General features: G+C 42.7%; 1 protein-coding gene across 4 annotated transcripts in view; it reads left to right on the top strand.

The window, feature by feature from the left end:
• Nucleotides 1-24,753, top strand: part of LOC115467196 (glutathione S-transferase 3-like) — an 87,256-nt gene that overhangs the window by 6,171 nt on the left and 56,332 nt on the right. For 2 of the 4 annotated variants that reach the window (XM_030198953.1, XM_030198954.1), the window contains exons 2-3: nt 9,217-9,313; nt 18,708-18,759. In XM_030198953.1, coding sequence (XP_030054813.1) covers nt 9,227-9,313; nt 18,708-18,759 — 139 coding nt within the window. In that variant the 5' untranslated portion in view covers nt 9,217-9,226. Of the gene's footprint in view, nt 1-3,121; nt 3,164-9,216; nt 9,314-18,707; nt 18,760-18,872; nt 18,901-24,753 lie in introns of those variants that run through there. The other 2 variants (XM_030198955.1, XM_030198956.1) reach the window with 2 other exon arrangements.

The raw sequence follows: 24,753 nt of genomic DNA, 5'->3' as shown, positions 1-24,753 counted from the left end.
TTTTGAGATACGGCGACCAAAACTGAATGCAATACTCAGGGTGAAGTCGCACCGTGGAGCAATACAGAGGCATTATAGGATTTTTGGCCTTATTCACCATCCCTTTCCTAATAATTCCTAGCATTATATTTGCTTTTTTGGCCGCCGCCTCACACTGAGCAGAAGATTTCAGCGTATTACAACGACACCTAGATCTTTTTCTTGAGTGCTGACCCCCAAGGTGGACCCTAGCATCAAGTAACTATGATTTGGATTATTCTTTCCAATGCGCATCACCTTGCATTTGTCCACATTAAATTTCATCTGCGATTTGGATGCCCAGTCTTCCAATTTTCTAAGGGCTCCCTGCAATATCTCACAGTCTGTGTGTATTTTAACAACCTTGATTAGTTTTGTGTCATCTGCAAATGTAATCAAATCACTCGTTCTGATTTCCATATCATTTATAAATATGTAAAATAGCACCAGTCCCATTACTGATCCCTGCGGCACTCCACTGTTCACCCTCCTCCTTTGAGGGAACTGAGCATTTAACCCTACCTTCTGTTTTCTGTCCAACAACCAATGACTAATCCACACCAGAACCTTGCCTCCTATCCCATGACTCTTTAATTTTCTCAGGAGTCTCTCATGAGAAAGCTCAGTTCCCTCAAAGGAGGAGGGTGAACAGTGGAGTGCCGCAGGGATCAGTAAGGTGTTAGACTTGTGAGTTCTTGTACCAAGTAGAGCGCTGCTGAGCCCGGTACTTGGACCAGGTTCTGCTTGGCGGCTGGACAACCCTGGGTTTCACCTGTGCTGACCGCCGTTCCCCAGAGGTTGAGCCCCTAGGTGTGGGCGGCCTGCAGGACTTACGGGACAGAGCTGGAAGTGGGGTGATGAATGTATCAGCCAGGCAGGCAGCAGGACAAGAGAGTAATCCAGGTACAAGCGGCAATCAGTAGGCAGGCAGCAGGCAAGAGAGTAATCCAGGTACAGGCGAAAGTCAGCAGGCAGGCAAGAAAGTAATCCAGTTACAGGCAAAAGCGGGCAGGCAAGAAAGTAATCCAGGTACAGGCGAAAGCAGGCAGGCAAGAGAGTAATCCAGGTACAGGCGAAGTCAGCGGGCAGGCAATAGAGTAATCCAGGTACAGGCGAAAGTCAGCAACGAGGAACCAGAAGATAAGAAGCTGACTACAGAGTTAGAAACACCTACCAAAGTAGAAGCTGAAGCATGGAGTCCAGGGAGAGCTCGGCTGATAAAGTGCTGGTGTCTGACATCAGCAGGGAGAAGGGGCACAGCCATAGGACAAGAGCAGGGGAAGGAGGAACTGGAAGACCAATAGGAGAGAAGCAGGGTAAGCCAGGCAAAGGAAGAGCAGACCCAGGTGGATGGAAGCAAAGCAATCAAGGAGCCTGGAAGCCAGGCAAAGAGAGAGCAGAGCCAGGTGCATGGAAGCAAAACAATTAAGGAGCCTGCAACCACCGCTCTCTGAACAAACCCAGAGAGGACTACACACACACATGGCTCCGGCAGTGCCAGTCAAGTGTGCGTGTCGATGGGACCCTGCGCAGCCCGAGGATGCTGCTTGCGTTGAGGTAGGGGACATGACAGACTGGTGCTATTTTACATATTTATAAATGATATGGAAATCAGAACGAGTGATTTGATTAAATTTGCAGATGACACAAAACTATTTAAGGTTGTTAAAACACACACAGACTGTGAGATATTGCAGAAAGACCTTAGAAAATTGGAAGACTGGGCATACAAATGGCAGATGAAAATCTAGATACACTACATCAACTGGCTCACCTTTTTTTCATGCCTTCAAAGAAATGAAGCAAATTGGTGAGGTAAGACTTCACTTGGCTGAGCCCATGCTGACTCTGTCCTATTAAACCGTGTTTGTCTATATGTTCTGTAATTTTATTCTTTATAATAATTTCCACTATTTTGCCCGGCACTGACGTCAGGCTTACTTGTCTGTAATTTCCCAGATCACCCCTAGAACCCTTTTAAAAAATCGGCGTCACATTGGCCACCCTCCAACCTTCAGGTATTATGGATGATTTTGACAGGTTACATATTACTAACAGCAGATCAGCAATTTCATGCCTAGTTCTTCTGCAGTTGTTAGTACTCCAGATAATCTCCTGGTTTAATCAGGCTCCATGTGGGCTGTCTCCAGGGTGAATACACCCCAACTCTTCTTTTTCTCTCTCTTTCTCCCCCTGTTCTCCAGCAAAGCTCCTCTCCCCTCATGTCTCTTCATCCTTAGTCCTGGCACATAGGCACATTCACATCCCCATAGCTATCTCTCTTCATCTCACCAGGTACACACTTCTATAGCTCTCTTTTAACTCATTCCGGTGCACACCCCCTATAGCTTGCTCTCAGTCACCATCTCAATTCTCCCTCCTATTGCTCTTTCAATGACCACCACCCTATATAACCTCCTGTGGTTCACACCCCCCCACCTCCATATTTGTCTCCTGATGACCACTTCAATACTGAATTCCTCTATCTCTCTCCAACTTTCTCTGTTCCCCAGCTTCTGCACCCCAGCACACACACTCGGCTCTCGCTCCCATCTCCCCACCTCCTTTAGCCCCAGCCCAGCAAGGATCACAAGTGGGAGGAGAGAAAAGTGGCTATGCATCAGGCCACATCCTCCTCTTCTGTCACTTTGGTGCTAAATGCAAAATTTGAACCATATGGTTCAAATTTTTACATTCAGTACCATGTGGCAGAAAGGGAGGCTGTGGTCTGATGTGCAGCTGCAGTTCTTTCCTTTGGCTTCTGATCAGCGCCAAGCCGGGAGCTGGGGTAGGAAAAAAGATGTATGTGCATGTCAGAGGTGCTGAGGTGGGGATAGGGGGAAGTAGAGAGCCTGCTGCTAATACTGCTTACTTTTCACAGCCCCAGTCAAGCTGTCCATATGTTTAGGCTGTGAAACCTAACTGCCTGGTCTGATTTTTAACAGTATGGTGACCTGCTAGTTGTATGTTTTTAGAAGGTGATTTTAAGGTTTGACATGAGTATACTGACAAGTTACAGAACTGGACCAGTCCTTATAATTACTGGTGATGCCACTGAAACTCAGTGTGTTTCCGCCTTCATTTGCTGGTTGGGAAGCAAAACCTGCTTGTCTGGGATGGTCTAGCAGGAAAAGGAAATTAGTAGGTAAGAACAAATTTCACCTTTCTTGTTCATATCAAAAAAATCTAAATTTATGGTTTTCTCATGTATATGCCTAGGCAGCTGCTTGGTATTTACCCCATGAAGTGGAGAGGTGTGGTAGCCGTGTTAGTCCACTCTTAAAGGTTATCAATAGAAATCAAACAAAATAAAACATGGAAAAGAAAATAAGATGATACCTTTTTTTATTGGACATAACTTAATACATTTCTTGATTAGCTTTCGAAGGTTGCCCTTCTTCCGGAGATGGGAAGGTGGTAGAACGAGAGGACATGAAATGAGATTGAAGGGGGGCAGACTCAAGAAAAATGTCAGGAAGTATTTTTTCACGGAGAGAGTAGTGGATGCTTGGAATGCCCTCCCGCGGGAGGTGGTGGAAATGAAAACGGTAACGGAATTCAAACATGCGTGGGATAAGCATAAAGGAATCCTGTGCCGAAGGAATGGATCCTCAGGAGCTTAGTCAAGATCGGGAGGTGGGGCTGGTGGTTGGGAGGCGGGGATAGGGCTGGGCAGACTTATACGGTCTGTACCAGAGCCGGTGGTGGGAAGCGGGACTGGTGGTTGGGAGGCGGGGATAGTGCTGGACAGACTTGTACGGTCTGTGCCAGAGCCGGTGGTTGGGAGGCAGGGCTGGTGGTGGGGAGGTGAGGATAGTGCTTGGCAGACTTGTACGGTCTGTGCCTGTGCCAGAGCCGGTGGTTGGGAGGTGGGGCTGGTGGTTGGGAGGCGGGGATAGTGCGGGGCAGACTTATACGGTCTGTGCCCTGAAGAGCACAGGTACAAATCAAAGTAGGGTATACACAAAAAGCAGCAAATATGAGTTATCTTGTTGGGCAGACTGGATGGACCGTGCAGGTCTTTTTCTGCCGTCATCTACTATGTTACTATTAAGTTATGTCCAATAAAAAAGGTATCATGAGTGAGATCCAAGATGGCTGCCTGAGCAGACGTGTGGGAAAGAGCTCCCGAAAGTCACCGAAAACTCCTTCAATTGAGTGCTCTCAGACCCGTCATGGGTAAGAGGAAGGGTAAATCCTTAGTGCCTACCTCCACAGGCAGGGTTGAGCCCCCTCTTTTGAGGCAGTTGACGCTGGAAGAATCGGGACTCCAACCGCCGGGAACCGGAATGTTCGCTTATGGCGGTCCGGGTGAACAACTAGACCTAAGCGCTGAGGGAGTATCTTTAAGTCCTCCTTCTTTGACGGTACCTCCAAGACCAGGACGAGAGGCGACGGGCGCGGGAGAACGGCGCGTTGAATCCGGAAGTCGGTCCTCAACGGCTGGGTGTGGAGACCCCGCGGCCGCGTCGACGCCAGTGCAGTTACCAGCTTCGACAAGGATTTTGTCAGAAAAAAGCCCCGGGGAATCGCCCTTGAATCTTGAAGTTATGAAACCAACTACCGTTACGATGGATTCTATATGGGATGCAATCCAAAGATTGAATACCAGCTTGCAGCAAATTTCAGGTACTTTGTCTGGTGCTGTGGTGGACATAAAGAGTCTACAATCTGATTTGCAGTTGAAAAATGCAGAACAAACTATAAAAATGGAGAACTTTGATAAAGAAGTAAAAACAATTAATTCCTCTATAAATGTTTTAATAAGGGATAGTAATTTTCAACAACGCAAAACGGAATATTTAGAAAATCAAATGAGGGCTAACAATTTACGTTTCCTCAATTTTCCTAAAAGCCCATTGGTTCCAGCAATTGACATGCTAAAGAAATACCTTAATGAAATATTAGGTATACCATCTGAGATGTACCCTCCGATTACTCGAGTAATGTATATTTCTGGAGCACAAGGGAAATTATTACCTGTTAACTCTCAAGATGATCTGAATATAACAGAATTATTAGAATCCTCATTAGAGACTATAACAGAAAGAACTACACTATTGGTTACTTTTGCTCTGCAATTAGATCGCAATAATATTTTAAAACTCTTTTTCCGCCACACTAATTCATTATTCTTTGGCTCTAAAATTCAAGTATTTCCAGACTTTGCCCGAGAAACTCAAAGGAAGAGGAAACAATTTTTGTTATTAAAAGAGAGAGTTTTGCGTATAGGTGGGACCTTTATGTTAAGGTTCCCATGTAAATGTTATATTTCTTTGAACTCAGTAAATTATGTTTATTTTGATCCAGAGAAGTTAAAAGTATTTATTGCAACAAAAGAATAACACTGCAATAATCTTGGATTGTAAGCGTTATACCAGTTAGCGATTTTCATGTTCCTTCTGCTTAAGTAAGAAGTTAATTACTTTGATAAATATGAGGTCATTTAATTTTCCTTTCTTGGATCAACAATTGTGGACTAAAATTTATATTTCTTTTCCTAATAGCGATTTCCTTTTGTAATATTATTACCTGATGTGTGAGATTTATGTTATTACATAAATGTAATGTTATAATTATCAAAAATAAAAATTAAAAAAAAAAAAAAAAAGGTATCATTTTCTTTTCCATGTTTTATTTTGTTTGATTTCTATTGATAACCCCATGAAGTGGGAACCAGGTACACAATCAAATTTATTGGTTAGTGGGACCAAGGCCAGGATTGGAATTACACTAGGAAGCTTAATAAGCAGTTCAGACTTTTTATAGTTCTTAACACAATAACTCAGCTGACTCCAATGTACTTTTAATCTGAACTAGAACTATATACAAAGTCCTTTACTCTTATGCCTTACCACTGGAGTAGCAGGGTTTAACACAGATAAAGTTTCTTTAAATCTACAGTGCCAGAACCATTGCCGTGTCTAGATTAGAGTGTTGATTCCTCTATTCCCTGCTTCATTATTAGAGAGGAGAAAAGGAGAAAGACAGACTGGATTTTTGCTGGGAATTACTAGTAAGGCTAATGGAGCAGGGAATAGAGGAGTCTTCAAACACTCTAATCTAGACAAGGCAATGGCTCTGGCACTGTAGGGTTAATAAGGTGATTAGCTAATAATTACTCTGGTTAGAGCTTTTGGATTGTGTTGTCTGTTTGGAATATGATTTTGCTATAAAGTGGTCCCAAAACAAAGAAAAGGGTTCTTACGAAGGTTTTGCTGGCAATATGAGAGAAGAATGCCACACTTTTTGGAAATATATTACACACACACATACCAATAAATTGTATCTCTATCTATGTATCTATCTATCTTTAGATTTTGCTCACACCTTTTTCAGTACTAGCTCAAGGTGAGTTACATTCAGGTACACTGGATAATTCTCTGTCCCAGGAGGGCTCACAATCTAAATTTGTACCTGAGGCAATGGAGGGTTAAGTGAGTTGCCCAAGATCACAAGGAGCAGCAGTGAGATTTGAACCGGCCACCTCTGGATTGCGAGACCAATATATATGTAAAATAGAAGGATAGATATATTTTTATGGCAAAGCAATAAGGAAAACTTAGCAGTAAGACTTATCAGTACATGGTAGAACAGTAAGGTAACAGTATCAGTGCAACTAATAATTATTACTGAGTCATAGCTACTGGTGCTAACCTAAGACCACATTCCAAAAGGTTCTAACTCACTTGGAACATGGTAATGCTTTCTAACTCACCCCAACTATAGGAAGGATAACTGACCTCACCCTGTAGGATGCTTGGAAAAGTTCTTTGGCTCCATTGTTTTGATTCCATCCATTTTCCATACTTGGATTATCTGTGTTTTATTGTCCCCTCTGCTACTCTGTAGCCTTTTTCTCCTCTCAGTTGATGGTAAACTTTGTTACCTGTGTTATTTCTCTCTCATATGGCAACAGGTCTTCTGTTCTTGTTCTATGTGTATTCCCTTTAGTTCTCCTCTGAGCCTGTCTCCTGAGTGCTGTGATGTCCTCTGTGTAAACAGGATAAGGATAAGACCCAGGATGTGTGTATTATCTCCTGCTTAGTGGAATAGCACTCACCAGCTATACTGTCTCTAGCCAGCAGGTTCCTCTTCACAGATAGGGTAGCTTTGAATATTGTGTACAATTCTGGTCACCACATTCTAAAAAGATATAGCTGAATTAGAAAAAATACTGAGAAAGGAGACCAATATCATAAAGAGGATGGAACTCCCCTTTGAAGAAAGGCCAAACAGGTTAGAACTCTTCAGTTTAAGGAAGAGGCAGCTGAGGGAAGATATGATACAGATCTAGCTATGTTGCCTCTCTCCTTACATCGAGAAGGTAAATCTTTTCCCAGTTGTGCGTGCCATGATAACATCAAGACTGGATTACTGCAATGCACTATACAATGGTCTGACTACAAAGGGCCTGCACCAGCTCCAGTTGATTCAGAATGCTGCATCTAGACTCATAGAAGCTTGCAAGTGACGTGACCACTGACCACATCACACCATTTTTGCAAAACATTAATTGGCTACCAAGATAATACAGGGCTAAATTTAAAACTCAGTGTCTGATCTTCAAGGCCCTCAAAGGAAATGGCCCTGAGTAACTGAAGAAGAGGATGATCCTCTACATACCGCCAAGGACACTAAGGTCCTTTCAGGGACTATCACTAACCACACCCTCTCCAAAAGACATTACATGATGTGATACTCGCAAGCGAGCCTTCTCCGGAGTAGCCCCCACACTCTGGAATGCACTGCCTGAAAGGCTCTGCTTAGCATAAGACTATCTGTACTTCAGGAAGCAGATGAAAGCTTGGCTCTTCAACCAGGACTTTAATAGAAGAAGTAACTAACTTGTTAGTTTCACTCACACACAAGGAGTGGCACAGGCTGCACATACTGCAGCAGGACATGTTTATCCACTCTTACCCTAGCTGAGATAATATTTAGGGGTATGTTTACTAAGGTGCGTTAGCATTTTTAACACACCTTTAAAGTTAAGGCACATTAAACGCTAACGCACCCATAGAAATGTATAAGCATGTTAGCGTTTAATGCTCGTAAACCATTAAAGCTTGTTAAACCGCTAACGCGCCTATAGCGCATCTTAGTAAACATAGGTGTTAACCATCTCTCTGATCTCATGTGCAACTTTATTTAAATTAGTCACCTTACTTTCTAACTCTTTTCTTACTCTTACGTATCTATATGTTCTGTCTTTGCTTATACTCTTCACTATCAATTAAAATGTTCTATTACATATTGTGTTGACATTGTAAGTAGTATACTATGCCATACTTTGTATTGTTATTTGAATATTTTAACCGCTGTAATTGCCTATTGCTCGTATTTGATCTATTCTTACTGTACACCGCCTTGAGTGAATTCCTTCAAAAAGGCGATAAATAAAGAAATAAAAAATAGTGGAATAAGTAGAAGTAAGTCACTTGTTTGTTCTTTCCAAAAATACAAAGACTAGGCGCAACCCATGAAATTTACTAAATAAATTTAGTGTAATGTAGCTGCATCTCCTGACTAGCCCTGAAGCTACTTACCTACATTATAAAGATATAATTCAGGGTTAGAGAGGACCTCGAGTCTCTTGATGCTGTGTAACAAATCACATTGTTTGCTTTTCCTAATGTGGGACATTATCTATATATATAAAACTCACTCTCAATGTTCTATTTGCACTGACGTCACTGAAGCCAGGTTCGTAAGTTTGAAGCTCTGAAGCCACACAAAATCACAGTCTGTGGGCCCGCCCTTGCGTCAAACGTTATGACGTTGAGGGCGGAGCACATTCTCAGCTCCAAGTTCCGTTGTACTGCACTGTAGCTCTCGCACAGAGGCTGCAGGGGGGCCGGCGACACACAGAGACACAAAGGGACGGAGGGGAGCCTTGCTAGCGCCCTATCATTCCGATTTGAAACGGGCCTTCGTTACTAGTTGGTTATAAAGCACATGATAAACCCAAGGTATGATAACCTGTCTTATGACAGTGTTTCCCAAGTCATTGCGGATATCCTGAAAACCTGAGTAGTAAGGAGGTACTCCAGGACCGACTTGGGATACACTTCCTTATGATATATCACTCAAATTATTTAGATGCTAATTGGGCTATGTACTCCAGTAAACCAAAGATTAAAAAGGAACGTAATCACCCTGCACTTACAGTAGTCTGTTTTTTTTTTTCTTTTTCAGATAATCGAATATGGCTGAAAAACCCAAACTTTACTATTTTAATGGAAGATGCAAAATGGAATCGATCCGGTGGTTGCTGGCAGCAGCTGGTGTTGAGGTTTGCTATTAGTTATTAAAGATATCAGTTTTAATGACAGCATGTTTTAAAAACAAGCTATTGCTATTCATTTATTGGCCACTTTAAAACAAGGCAGTTATTACTGAGTGATTAGAGAAAAGGTGCTTGTTTCCAGAAATGCTTATAATTGCATCTTTTTTTTTTCAGTTCATAGTAATACATGTTATCCTACTATATTTCCCTCATTTGTACTGATCTGTCTAAAATCACTATAAGAGATGGGAGAGGACCACTCTACTCTGGTTTCAGGAAATTAATCAGTTTCTGAGTTAAATGATGTGTAGAAATTTGGTGGTACAGTAGTCCTTAAAGGACAACACTACCTTCTCAGGAGTCAGGAAGGTTTTTCTGGTGGTAATTTTTATAAAACTTTTTATTTCTGTAAAGCATGTTTTACTTGGGGAAAAGGGTTCCTACTGTGAAGCTGAATACACATATTGACAAGATTGCAAATAGGCATTTCTTGTTTGAAGCAGATGTAAGTTTGTGCGTTACTGATGCTGATTCTGCATACCTTTTTGACATTTCACATAGGTACCCTGTTTTTAAAATTATCCTCTGCTTAGCTCTCTGGATTAAGGATTGAGATTGCTTAACTCGCTGCAGAACTGCCTAGAAATTAAAAGGGTCATCATAGCTGCATCCACTAATTCTGTCCCAGCTTTCCCGAATAGGAATGAAGGTCATTTTTGAAAGGCCCTCTCTGCCTTTGTGGTGCAATCTGAGTGTTGCTGTCTTCTCTTTTCTGGAACCTTAGTGTACTACCTAGTTCCCCAAAATAAAACGTAAGCAGGTACCCCTGACTACAGAGTCCAGCTTCCTCCCTTCAATGGATACTCTTAAGAACTCTCTTATAAACAGCTTTCATTCACCACATAGAACAACCACATCACTATCTCTAAAAACATTGTACTGGCTCCTGCAAAAACCCTGCTGACAACTTAATTCACACAGCCTTGCTACCTGCTAGGTCTGTCTCTGCTTGAACACCAATGTCTCGATATTCGGGGCTCCAGAGGTCAGAATTTCCTCTTACCCAATGATGATGGTAAGACTGCACAGCTCACTACTACTCAGCACCTCAGACTGCCTGAATTCAAACAGCAGCCTTGGCATGTTGGGCAGCTCAAGTGCCTCAAGCAGGCTTTTCTTACAGCTCAGCTTTGCCTTCATACAAGAGAACTTGAAGACCCCCCCCCCCCCCCAAAAAAAAAAGACCCTTTCTCAAACTCTCTTATAAATACTACAGGCTCTCCCTTGAAAATCTCAAGTTAACTTCAGAACTCTCTCTTAAGCCTCAGAGCTCAAAGCTAGTGCTCTCAAGAAAAACCTCTAATTTTACCAAAAGGGATCCAAAACAGGCTTTCACAGCCTTTTGTCTCCTAACTAGCTAAACTTGTTTCTCACCCTGAACCCTGCTTTCACAGCAAGCACTTTTATAGGCTTCATGTGGGTCAGCCTGCCTTCAACAAAACAGAAAAATTGTTCTGAACTGCTCCCTACTGCTCCACAAGCTTCCCCAAGCTAAGATAAGCTCTCATAAATTAAATGTACACAAAACCCGTAAGTTTTAGACCAAAAAGAACCTCTTCCACTGGCACTACATCTAACAGCGCCCCTCTCTCATTCATCCCAGCTCTAAACTGCCTCAACGTTTTTTCACCCCAGTGACAACACTCCTGGTAGCATTCTAAGAGAATTACAGGCACTTGCTGACACAGAATTCCATTTCCAGATTAAAATAATATTTTACCCAAAATCCATTTCCCCACACATCCACAGAGCCCTGTCACACATACAACTCAGTCACTCACAAAATCCAGCTCCAGAACCCACATGTTTTTACCATTCTGAGTCCAGCCACAGTTACCATGCATCATACCTCAGCTTCCACTCTCCATGCTAGTATTCTGCTCTGGCAGCTCTTCACTGTCTCCTCAGCTGCCCCTGAGGAGACCAGGGGTTGCTGAGCTTCAGGAATACTCAGGGGACTTAAAACATTCAGCTGTGGCTGATCCATGACTGCCCCATGGTACCATACTCCCGCACCCGTACTCTCTGATGGCTCATCACAGCCCTGGAACTCCTGAAGTCTGCCCTAAGCCCCAGTAATATTTTTAAAACCTGTTTACACACTCAAGCATCCTTCCAGCGTTCACCATCATCTTTTCTACCTGTTTCGCCACCTTATCAGATATGATCTTTCCTCCCCCATCCCACTCCTCTTTCATGCACAGAAGTATTTCACCCCCTAAATTGTACCACACTCTTAGATTATTTTATAGCCCAAATGCATAATCCTGCATTTTTTAAAAGCATAAAATCATGGCAATCAAATTCTGGGCCATTCTTCAAGCTTCGCTAAACCCCTCCTCATGTTATCCACACTAACAGGGGTGTCTATCCTATTGCAAACTATGGTATCATCTGCAAAGAGGCAAGATTTTAAAAATTTATTCCAGTCTTCAAGCCAATCCCATATTTGTTGCAAAAGACATGCTACAGTGTCGAATGTCTGGCAACCTAACCTCCTTTTCTTATTGGAATGCATCTGAGTTTTCTTGGTTATTCACAAAAATCTACTCAGTATGCTATTCCTTCTTTGGAGATCTACCTAGTGCAGTAATGCCAACACAGCTTGTTCACTTTGAATGGGCTGTGTTGGCATTGTCATGCGACTTTGTAAAACGGGAGAAAGACAGGACTGCTATTTATGTGGTCTTATTTATGCACTGTGGCTGGATAGCTTTGAATATCGGGAACTAACCAGACTCCGCCCCTGGAATGCCCCTGACATAGCCGGCTTGCACTTCAGTGCTAATTGGTCATTTTCAGTGAAGATAACCAGTTAAGTGCCACTGAAAATGACCGGATAGCTGTCAATAAGCGAGTTAACCCATTGGTGGTTGTTCCTGGCTGGTTAACTTGCTTTGAATATTGGTTGGACAGTGCACACAAAGACACACGGAGCAGGACTGAAGAATAAGACAAACTAGGCATGTGCCCAGGACCCAGATAGTTTAGCAAGAAACTCTTCAGGGTACTGGGGCTGAGCCCATAGCCTGTGCTGTTTTCTCAACAGTCTTTCCCAGCTGGCATCTCCTCCAGACCCTTTGGTCTACCAACCTTTTCCTGGTTAGGCCTGACTGGCCTTGTCCAGCTTCTCTCCCTGGTTAAGACCTAGCCTGCCACGCATAGAGGCAACTTCTTTTGCTGATTCGTCAGCAGCCTGAGCCCCACAGCTCTCCCTCAGCACTGTACTGTACTTCAATTCTCTGGGTCTGAAGGAGATATTGAGGGCCCTGGAGGGCAACAAATAATGCTGTCTAGAACTTGTATGTACACACACTGCTAGATCTTGTAGATTTCGCTATGCTAAGGGTTCTAGATACAAAACAATGAGCTGGCGAAAGGAGGCATGGGTCCCACATATCAAAGGAACTACTTTAGGACAGTGTAAAGCATTTGGATCCATCATATAACCTGTCCTTCAAAATGAAACAGCTCAAGAACTCACCACAAATACTTCCACGAAACAGTATCAAAAGCTTTTTTAAGATCAAAAATTTTTAGTTCTCCTTTGTTATATAGTTTCTGAGTCTCTGGATCACAACCACCATGCTCCAAACATTCATTACAGTATTCCTACCAAAGACAAAACCCACTTGTTTCTTTCTTGTCAATTTTGGAATTGCTTCACACATCCAATTAGTTATAATCTTAGCATAAAGTTTAGTATCTTCGTTAATCAGTGATACGGGTCTATAGGAGCCCACCAAGGCTTTATTAGATAATGAAGGGAGGGATACTTGTTCAATAGTCTCCTCGGATACGCCCACTAACATGGGCACTATGTGATGTCCTAGTAATTTATAGAATTCTATCGAGACGCCATCCGATCCTGGGGTCTTGTGATTTGCCATTTGTCCCATGCATGCCAAATTTCTGTTCCTGTTAAAGGAATATCTAGAAATTATTTTGAAGAAAAAAATCTCTCACTATTAGTTCCCACTCAAAACAAAAATAGTGATCCAGTGCAACCGGCTAGCATATTCAGGATATAAATCTCTGAATCTTTTGAAACAGAGGAAAAAAAGCCTCAGTTGCTGCCGAAGTGAGTACAATGTTCCAAAGAACCTTATATTGCAAACTTCCAGATTTAGAGAAAAATGGCCTCAATCTCTTTAGCTTCCAAAGTGAGTGAAAGACACTAAAGGTCAACAGAGACTTGGTTTCAAGGGTGAGGAAATGATCTATTGTGACTTCCAAGATTTTCATTGATGACTCAATTTTGAGATTTTTTTAGATTTGTTATACCCCCCCCCCCCCCCCCAGTCTGGGTTAGCCATCTTGTTGGCAAACCTCATGTTTCATGCTGGTTTTTTTTTTAATGGTTAAAATATGGCCAGTTAGTGAATTCAACAGCCTTATTTTATCCTGAACTATTGGGTTGTTATCCTCTCCTTACAGAAAATGGAGGTAGAGAAATTGATCTTTCCCAGTGACACTGGTACAAAAGATTTGTGCTTAGTAGAAAGCTCCAGTATTTCCTCTACCTCCAGCAGATGGTAGGTTGTTCAAGCTGGTGTTCCTGGTCCCTTGCCTAGTTCCCAGCTTTGCAGGCTAAGGCCACACAGCTTGGTTGAGCCTTGGCTCCCAGGGTCCCAAATCCATGGACAGGACCTGGTTGAGAATGTCTGCAGCCTCAAGTCATTGGTGAGATCGCAAGGCAGTGCAGGCTTCTGTGTGTATTGGCCATGTGGCCAGGCAGGCTGACACTGCAAGGCCTGCAGGAGTTCTTCATTGTTTTTTTCTTTCCCTGAAGGGGGTTTAAATAAGTGACTGGGAAGTTGCTTCCTCACCTCAAGCAAATGAACTCTACAGTGTTTTTTTCAGAACGACTAGGCTGAAATATTGGTGCTTCCTGCAAGCTCGGCCCACATTTCAGGCCACGTTTCTGGAGGTGTACTTTTGGAGGTCTTGACAGAAAATGATACCTCAGAAGTCTAAGATATGTATGAAAGTCTTTGCATGACATCTACTTAAAGTCGTGCTGCATGAACAAAAATTCCTTTGACAGATTCAACCAGCAGGGGAACAGAGAGGGGATCAGCAATGTCTTTTTCCCCCTTTGGCACCCTCATCTGTCCAGACTGACTAATAAGCCAGAGATGGTCTCATTAAGTGGGTAGGTCATAAGCACATAAAAAAAGAGGACATTTCACTAAAAATTAAAAATCCTGGAGGACATATGTGAAGACACCCAAAAAGAGGACATTTCCTCTTAAAAGAGGACATATGGTAACCCTAATCATGGCATCTCAATGTTCTCACCCAGCTGATGAAAGCTCTGTTTAAGTCACTTGAAACTTACCATTTGAAGATTTTGACTTGTCAGGTTTTTGTTCTTGGTGGTGGCCACTTCAGCCCTCAGGGTCAGTGAGCTCCAGGCCTTTTTAGTTGATCTAACTGTATCCCCTCAATGGGTTAAATAAAAAAAATAATACCTCGGCGGCACTGGGCATCGGGTCTAGTTTGGTCAGCGGTGCAGGAGCTGAGGGGCAGTTTCAGTAGTGGTGGTGGCGGCGCAGTTCTTTTGTAGCATCAACGGCGTTGGTAGTTGCTGAGCACTGGGGTTTTGGTTTTTTTAAAGCGGTGTCGCTGCTAGTGGCGATTTCTCTGGTAAGGAAGAACCCGAATTACATCTGTCATGCAAGGTTCCGCTTTAGGAGTTACAGACCGAGAAAGAGATCTGGGAGTCATCCTGGATAGGACGTTGAAATCTTCCGCTCAATATGCTGCGGCAGCTAAGAAGGCGAACAGAATGTTGAGTATTATTAGAAAAGGGATGGAAAACAAGCATGAGGATGTTATAATGCTGTTATATCGCTCCATGGTACGACCGCACCTGGAGTATTGTGTTCAGTTCTGGTTTTCTCATCTCAAAAAAGATATTAAGGAATTGGAGAAGGTGCAGAGAAGGGCGACAAAAATGATAAAAGGGATGGGACGACTACCTTATGAGGAGAGGTTAAGAAGGCTAGGACTCTTTAGCCTGGAGAAAAGGCGGCTGAGGGATGATATGATAGAGGTGTACAAAATAATGAGTGGGGTAGAGTGGACAGATGTGAAGCGTTTGTTTACGCTTTCTAACAATATTAGAACCAGGGGACACACGATGAAATTAGAATGTGGCAGGTTTAAAACAAATTGGAGAACGCTTTTCTTTACTCAGTGCGTAATTAGACTCTGGAACTCATTGCCGGAAAAGGTAGTGACGGCAGCTGGCCTTGCTGAGTTTAAAGGGGGTCTGGACAGATTCTTGAAGGACAAGTCCATTGATCGTTATTAAATTTGGGGGTTTTGCCAGGTTCTTGGGGCCTGGATTGGCCGCTGTCGGAGATGGAGTACTGGGCTTGATGGACCTTTGGTCTTTTCCCAGCGTGGCAGTGCTTATGTACTTATGAAGAAGAGAGGGTGAGTTGGGTGGTGGAAATTGCAACTGCAATGGCAGCAGCTGCAGCGTCAGTGGTGTCGGTGGCACTTGAGTGCCGCAATGTAGGTGGAGGTGCGGTGGTGGCAGGCCGAGATGGAGGGGTGCTTTGGGAAGTCCAGCACATGCAGCCGGTGTTTCTAACAGCATCAGGCGGCAGCACAGTGTTTGGGAAAGCCCTTGGTGAGATGTGTCGGTGTAGGACATCTTTGGGTGACGTCAGATGGCCACGCATGCTCATGGGATCAGTGATTCCCGGCCCTAAAAGGAGCCGGCTCAATTTAATGAGCAGAGACGGTTCTTGGACAAAAAAGAGACTGGTGTGGGACTGGGGAAAGGAAGGAAATGTTCCAATGAGCTCTCCTTACTTTTATTTTTTTATTTATCTGTTCCGGATGGGATTGGAGGTTACGGACACTGCGCATACGCCAAGAGGAGTGTGGAGAAGGCAGAGAGCACAAGCCAGATGCCGGCTCATGGCAGAGAGCCTTGCAGCGGGTGTGTGCTGAGAAGAAAATGGAAATAAAACACACAAAAGGATAAAAAGGTATGAAAATTCGTATTTATTAAATGTCATTTAAAAGTTGTATAATGCTAAAATATTTAAAATTGTTAAAAAGCTGTATTTTTCAGTTGTTTTGGGGTTGTGTTAGTGCAGGGGCTCGTAGGAGGTTGTGACCATCAATGCAATTCTCCTCAGTTGGGGAGTTCACTGCTTGGGCAGTGAAACAGGATTGTTGGTCCCCCTTGGAGGCCTCTTGGTCTATCAACCACCTGGAGATCCGGGTATAGAGGTTGGCACTGGTGGAATTCTTCCCACTGGTACATGGGAAAAAGCAGTCCCGTGATGGGGGTGCCCTATATCAACAAGCAGGGACACCAGGAGTCAGGTAGTGGCTCAGGAAGCCAGAGCCCATTGTCCCTGGGCAGAAGGAAATCTGCTGGTTTTATTGGCAGTCCACATAGCAGGTGAGGACAGCATCTAGGTGGACTTCCTCAGTCGATCTCTGCTGGATCCGGGGGAGTGGGGGTTAGGGCCAGCAACCATTCAGCTCCTTGTGGACCAGTGGGGACATCCGGTCTTTGATTTCACGGATAGGTCGGGAAGTGCATAGGATAGTGTAGCATCCCTTTCTGATTCTTTGGTGACCACAATTAGCCACAGAGAACAGGGTATGTGGATCTGGTTCATCTGTTGGTGAACATTCCACTTCCTCTTCCCAGAGGTAGTGGCTTGTTCAAACAGGGTCCAGTAGAAATAGAGGATCCAGAAATCTGTTCTAGTTTACAGTTCGACCCTTGAAGGGTGGTGATTAGCAAGGGAAGGTTTTTCGCCTTCAGTGATCTCAAGGCCTGTAAGTCTTACACTTTGTGGCTTATGTCCAGGTTTGGAAGGCCTTTTAGAACTGTTGGAATCACCATTCCCATTTTCTTTGGAAGACACAGATTCCCAAGGCCCTTGGGTTTCTGCTGCAAGGGTTTGATTGAGTTGTGCTGAACTCGCTTAAAGTTTTAGCTGGTGGCTCTCTCCTGTTTCAGGGGTAAAATCCTGAGACTTTCCATAGCTGCATACAGGGACATTGCTCAGGTTTTGAAGGGGGTCACTTACTTTCATCCTTCTGTCCCTCTCTTTCCTCTTAAGATTTTAATTTGTGCTGAATGTCCTCTTGGGAACCCCCTTTGAGCCCCTGAGGTTGGATTCAATTAAGCACCTCAATCTGAAAACTTTGTTCCTGTTGCTGATTTTATTGGCCAGGAGGATATTGGAGTTTCAGGCTCTGTCTTGTCAGGACCCATCTCTCTTTCTTGGAGGATTCATTGTCCATCTACACTGTTCCTTCGTTTCTTCCCAAGGTGATCTTCCCTTTCCATATGAACCAGGAAATATTTTAATCCTCCTTTTGTGGATGGGGGTTTGGGCTCTACTGCCAGGAGGCTTCACAAGTGGGATGTCTGCAAAGTTATGCTCATATATTTGCAAGAGACTAATGAAGTACATGAGGGCAGGTAAAGATCTGCACAGTCCATCCAGTCTGCCCAACAAAACAGCCAGAGGTGTGCCTGCCAAATGAGCTTTACTCTTGGATCATCTTTTTGTTCTCTTCCATGGTCCTAGAAAGGGCCAGGCAGTGTCCAAGACTCCCATTCCTGTTGATCAAGGTAGCCATTAAGGCCACCTACGTTTGCAAGAATAAGACAATGCCTTTCAGACTGAGAGGTTACTCGGCTCAGGCTCAGAAGTGACCTGAGCAGAGGCCCGGGTGGTTTCTCTGGAGAATATCTGCTATATGAGAACATAGTCATGGTCCCATTCCTTTGTGAAGCATTACAGACTGGAAGTGCAAATTGGAGCCCATTCGGACTTTGGCAGAGCTGTCATTCATGGGGAACTTGTTTTCCCCAGGCCCAGCCCAGTGAGTTCTGCTTGGTTACATCTCAGTAATTCAGGATGGTACATCCATGGCATAAAGGAAAGTGAAATTTAGTCATACCTGTTTAATTTCTTTTCCTTTAGTCTGGCTGTACCATCCTGAGGTCCTCCCTCAGAAGACTGTTGTTGACAGGACTCATGGAGATCTCTGTTTTTCTCTACTGCAGTGTTGCAATAAAAAAAAAAAAAAAAAAGGAATCTATTGTAGCTGCAGTAGTTGATGGGGCATGGGTGTGAATTCTGGAACCTTTCTGCTGCTTTGGCAGAGCTTTTCACCGAGTACAGACCCTTGCACTGGTTATTTAACTGGGAAAGTTTAGGTTTTTTACCTCCATCTGCTGGTAGGCAGGAATAACAACAACCCAATAGTTCAGGATGGTACATCCAGACTAAAGGAAAGCAACAGGTATGAGTACATTTTCACCATCTTTCTTTGCTTTCCTTTGCAGTTTGAAGAAGAACTTTTGTATTCAAGAGAGCAATTTGAAAAATTGCTACATGGTAAGAATTAGTAAGGTGGCACTGTTCTGTCCTCTGACAGCCTCGCACTAGTTTATAAAGTGATCCTAAAATGTGTGTAATGCTTTTACTGTTCTTCTCATTTCTAAGGACTATCATTGCTGCAGTTCTTACTCTGCAAAGGTACGTGAGCAAGGCATTGTGTGTAATGTAGTTCACAAGCAATGCAACCACACTTGCTTGGCTGTGTAAGAACTGTTACCACTGGTTGTGAGGCTGCCCAGACCTCCTCTCTCTCTCTCTCTCTCTGCCAAGCTTGGCTGTTTTGTCTTCCTGCTATAATTTCCTGGTCATTCTCACTCTCTCTGTCCTGGGAGGTCAGCCAGGCATGACCTTTCCCTCCAATCGAGGGCTGTCCTCTAGCACCTCCCTTGCCACCCGGTGGCAGGCTCTGTCCCTATTGGTCTCTATCTGCTCCTCCCTGAGCCTGTGTGAAGCCTCAACACCCCTTTGTCCCTTCAGCCATGAGGCATTCACCATCTTGGCCCAGACAGCTTTGTCCTACTGGAACTCCCTGCAACAAACTTGGGTTTTTTACCTTGAAAATATTTCCTCCCTAATGAGATATCGCACATTCCAGTCACCCAGCTTTGAACCATTTCTACCTGTTCAACTATCTTTCTCCCCTGCAATAAAGCTACCTCTCCTCAGATTTCCACCTCCAACAGCTCTCAGATGGAGTCTCTGTGCCCTGGAGCAGTACTTCTGAACATCTGTCTGTGAGTAAATTATCTGTGATTTATTCAAATAAAAGAGGCTTCATAAAAATAATAGACTCCAGGTGTGACTGTGTGCCAAGGTTATACTCTAAGATATCATGACTTTACAGTAATAAGTCTATGAGAGTCTTAACAGGCACTTTTTGTAAAAGCATGGATGTTTGCTTATTTGGAAATAATGTGCACTGCTTTTGGTGCCATAATTTATTCTGTATAATACAGCCAGGTCAATAGACATTCCTGATTTTATATAATATTAGTAATTAGTATATAAAGTAATCGTATTAAGCTATAACATTTAAAATTATTTTTGTTCTGAAATTATTGCACATCACATTTTATAAGTGCACCAGAGAATCAAAATGTATACAAATTATAATTACATTTGAACATGAAATGAAAAGTGCATCAGAGGTAATTTGTTCAATTTATATAAAAGTTAGTAAGTGTGCCTCTAGTAAAGTAATTTTGCTTATGTGTAACAGATGTTTTTCCAAAGACAGCAGGATTGATGAGGCCTACAAGCGGTGATGGGATGGAACCGATTTCCTACTGCTCAGAACTTTACACTAAGTTCTGAGCTTTTGTGGTCCTTACTTTATGTAGTACTTTTTTCAGCTCCTCAGTTGGTCTAGAGCTCAATCCAAGCAACTCTGATAGAGGCATGTCTTTTATCAATCCTGTTATCTACAGAAAACAACTGTTATGGGGGAGCAACATTGCTTTTTCCATCAACAAGCAGGACTGGGTCAAGCACACAAATGGGTGATTTCTAAGCTTAGGGTTGTTAAGTTAATATTGCCTTAGTCTTTGGAGCAGCCCACATAGACAAATGCAAGAGTTAGCTTAGCAGGGTTTAAAAAAAGATTTGGCTAACTTCCTAAAAGAAAAGTCCATAAGCCATTATTAAGATGGATGCGGAAAATCCACTGTTATTTGTAGGATAAGCAGCATAAAATCTATTTTACTGTTTTGGGATCTTGCCAGGTACTTGTGATCTGGATTGGCCACTGTTGGAAATGGGATACTGGGCTTGATGGAACTTCGGTCTGTCCCGTATGGAAATGCTTATATTCTTTTGAGTTGTTAGCTCATAGGAAAAGAATAGCCAGTACCCCTTGACCAAAGGCAGTGTCTTGTACTGAGGCTTGGTCCAAATAATGTGCAGTAAAAATATGAAGCGAGGACCATGTGGTTGCTTTGCAGATGGCAGTCTTTAAAAGTTGACCACTGTTGCTGCAGTAGGTCTAATTCCATACAATCCAAGTGGGCTATGTCAGCGCCAGATCCGCTGTAAATAAAACAGCAATAATAACAGACTGGATCATGTCAGAAAACCTCGACCTACTCTTCCTCACTGAAACTTGGAACCATGACCAAAAGGACCCTATAATCCTAGACCTGTGCCCGCCAGGATACAAAATCACACACTGGACCAGAAAAGAAAAGAGAGGCGGGGGCTTTGCACTAATCTATCGGTCCCACTTCACCACCAAAACCACTGCCGAGTCCATAACACCTCAACTTGAAATTGCCTCAATCAGAATCCACAATAAAATCCTACGCGATCATTTGAATTGTGTCTTGTTTTACAGACCTCCAGGTAATTGGAACGAAGGCCAGACCAACTTCATGGACTTCATTTCAAACACATGTGTAACCAACTCCAATACACTAGTACTAGGAGACATCAACCTTCACTAAGAAGACCCGAACTCTATCAACACACGAGAATGTAAGGAATGTCTCCATTTATGCGATCTCAAATGGCCACAAATGTAAGCAACCCACGTCAAAGGGCACACACTTGATCTCATCTCACACAAACTCTCAACAGACCAGAACCTAACAATAACAAATATGAAATGGACAGAGACACCCTGGACCAACCACTACAAACTAAACTTATCCCTAAATTGGCGAGTGAAGGGTATACAACGAATACCAGAACACACATCCTACAGCACAAGAGGTCAAGTAGACACGAAAACATTCTGGCAACTAATATACATTAATGAATGGGCAACACAAACAGACTCCATATACTACCTCATAGAATGGGACAAAAGATGCAAAAGCATGCTAGATGAAATTGCGCCCTTACGAACAAGAACCCCATGCAAGCATAACTCGACATCATGGTTCAACGATGAACTGAAAAAGTTTAAAAACACAAACCAGGAAACTCGAACGAGCATGGAATGAAACAAAAGATGAACATACACTCAACACATGGAAACAAATACAAAGAAAATACAAATACGCAATAAGACAGGCCAGAAGATCATACAATAAAACCAAAATAGGGACAGATTACAAAGACACGAAGAAATTATACCAACTCGTGAACAAACTCCTAAACACCAACTTGGTCAATACCACGAATACAGACATCCCATCTGCAGATAAACTTGTGAAGTACTTCAATGACAAAATTGTAAACCTACGTAACACACTACCTCAGAACAACACTGACACTTCATAGCAGACCTCACATCCCACCTAAATTACATGCTTCAGCAAGGCCTCTTCCCTAAGGAAAACGGCAATATCCTACTCACCCCAATACCAAAAGATACCAAGAAAAAGCAAACAAAATCTCTAACTACCGTCCAGTAGCATCTATTTATTTTATTTATTGCACTTGTATCCCACATTTTCCCACCTATTTGCAGGCTCAATGTGGCTTACAAAGATCTGTTATGGCATCGCCATAACAGGGAAAAGAATACAGTTGGTGTTACAAAGAGATAAAAGAAAACAAGAGGATCTGGTCAAGCAGTTGTAGAGTAAGACATTCTGAATAAAGGAGTTTAGGTGTTGTGTTCTCGTTAATTATGGGTTCTTGTGGTAGGCCTTGTTAGAGAGAGGTTTTCAGAACTTTGCGGAAGTTATTTAGTTCGTTGATCGTTTTCAAGTGAGTTGGTAGTGCATTCCACATTTGCATACTCATGTAGGAAAAGCTGGTCGCGTGTGGGTTGAGAAAGGTGCGGGAAGATCGTTTAGCATTCCTGGGTGGCAGGTCCACGAGGTCTAGCATGTAGGTCGGGACGTCTCTATAGATGATTTTATGAACAATCATGCAGATCTTGAACTAGGTACGTTCTTTCAGTGGGAGTCAGTGTAATTTCTTTCTTAGGGGTTTTGCACTTTCAAATTTGTTTTTCCAAATATGAGTCTGGCTGCAATATTCTGGGCCGTTTGAAATTTTTTGATCTGTTCTTTACAACCAGCGTAAAGTGCATTGCAATAGTCCAGGTGACTTAATACCAATGATTGTACCAGGTTGCAAAAGATGGTCCTTGGGAAGAACGATTTTACTCTTTTGAGTTTCCACATGGAGTGAAACATCTTCTTCATTGTATTCTTCACGTGGTTTTCAAGTGTGAGATTTCAGTCAATGGTGACTCCCAGAATTTTCAGATTGTTTGAGACGAGGAGGGAAAAGCTAGGGGTGGTTATGGTGGTGAATCTATTTGTGTTGTGTTGTGAGGTGAGTATAAGGCATTGTGTTTTTTCTGCATTGAGTTTTAGCTGAAATGCATCCTCCCAGGAGTGCATGATTTGGAAGCTTTGGTTGATTTCGCTGGTGATTTCCTTTTAGGTCTTGTTTGAATGGGATGTAGATCGTGACATCATCTGCATATATGTATGGGTTAAGGTTTTGATTGTCTAATAGCTTTGCTAGTGGTATCCTCATTAGGTTAAAGAGGGTTGGTGAGAGACAGAGACAAGATACTTTATGGTGGTAGGGGCAGAGAGACAAGAAGGGATGCTAGCTGGCGGGAGGGGGGGTGAGAAAGAAAGACCAGAGGGGATGCAGGATGGCAGGTGGGAGAGAAAGATGAGAGGTAATGCTAGATGGTGGTGGGAGAGTGAGAGAGAAGATACTGACTGGATTGCAGGTGATAGAAACAGAAAGGGAGGAGTTGCTGGATGAAAGGGGTAGAGAGAGGAGATGCAATGCTGGATGGTGGTGGTGGGAGAGAGGCAGAGACAGAGAAATGCTGGATGGCAGGCGATAGATAAAAGGAGGAGATGCTGAATGGCAGTGGGAGAGAGGAAAAAGCTAGTGAAAGACTGGGGAATAAGAGAAAGGAGAATTGGAGGGCTAGAGTGAGGAAAAGAGATGAAAAGCTGTAGGTAGATGCAGTAAAAAGAGGGAGGTGGAAGACTGGATAATATGAATGAAATCTGAATGGCTAGGTAACAAAAAAAATGGAAGAAAGCTGAAAGGAACAGATTAGTGTTGATGATAGTTGTTATGGAAGAGGTGAAGAAGACAGAAGAAGAGAAAAAAAGTCCCATGGACAGGAGACCCATGGAAAGAGAGTTAAATGAAAACATGGAATCAGTAACCAGAGACCAGGACCAACACAATTGGCAGACAGCAAAGGTAGAAAAAATAATTTTATTTTTAATTTGGGATGAAGTAATGAGGCAGCCTTGTTAGTCCACTTTAAAAGTTAATAAATAGTTATAAAATAAAAAAAGGTGACTAAATATATTGTTGTGACTTGCTTTCGGAGACCAAAGCCTAATTCTCCAGGTCAGGACAGTATACTGCTATAACAGTATGCTCATCCTGACTTTAAGAAGGAGTTTTTGGCCTCTGAAAACGAGCCAAAAATGTTGTTAGTTGAATAAGAAGATATCACCATATTTTTTTTTGTTTTGTTTTATTTGCTAATTTTTAATGTAGCAATTGAAATGTGTTAGTTTTTTGAAATTTACATCTGCTCTCTAGATTTTCCACAGTACAAAGGAATGTGTCACTGTTTCTATTTCTTTGGTTTTGCATTGTATGCAGAGTATGGCTTCTTGGGGTTCAGTTTAATTTTTGTCTACATATTTCTATTTTTAGTTTGTGGTTACTTATTCTATACTTGATTAGGGTCTACTTGTGATCATGTATGAAAAAGGCTGGGTATTCTGTTAGCATTGAGTGTCTGTGTAGGACTGATCTGTACTAATCCAGCTTGTTTAGCTTTCTAATAGGTATATTGATGATGTTCTGCCCACTGCAATTTTCCTATCTCTGGAGGACTTACAAATCTGTGCTAAATAATTGTATATATTTCCAGAATACTGCAAGTATTGTCCTGTTTAATAGGTTGTATTGTTTTGGTTCACTATATTCATTTTTTTTGGCACATAATTCCTGGCTTGTATTCAGTGTGCATATTACAGAGGTACTGGGGAGACAGCTGATAGAGCTGCACCAGAACCACACAGTGAAGGATTAATTCTTAGCAGT

This window comes from Microcaecilia unicolor, chromosome 3 (genome assembly GCF_901765095.1).
Source record: "Microcaecilia unicolor chromosome 3, aMicUni1.1, whole genome shotgun sequence".
Lineage (NCBI taxonomy): Eukaryota > Metazoa > Chordata > Amphibia > Gymnophiona > Siphonopidae > Microcaecilia > Microcaecilia unicolor.
The sequence above is the reverse complement of the archived record's forward strand: the minus strand, read 5'-3'. Positions and strand labels throughout refer to the sequence as shown.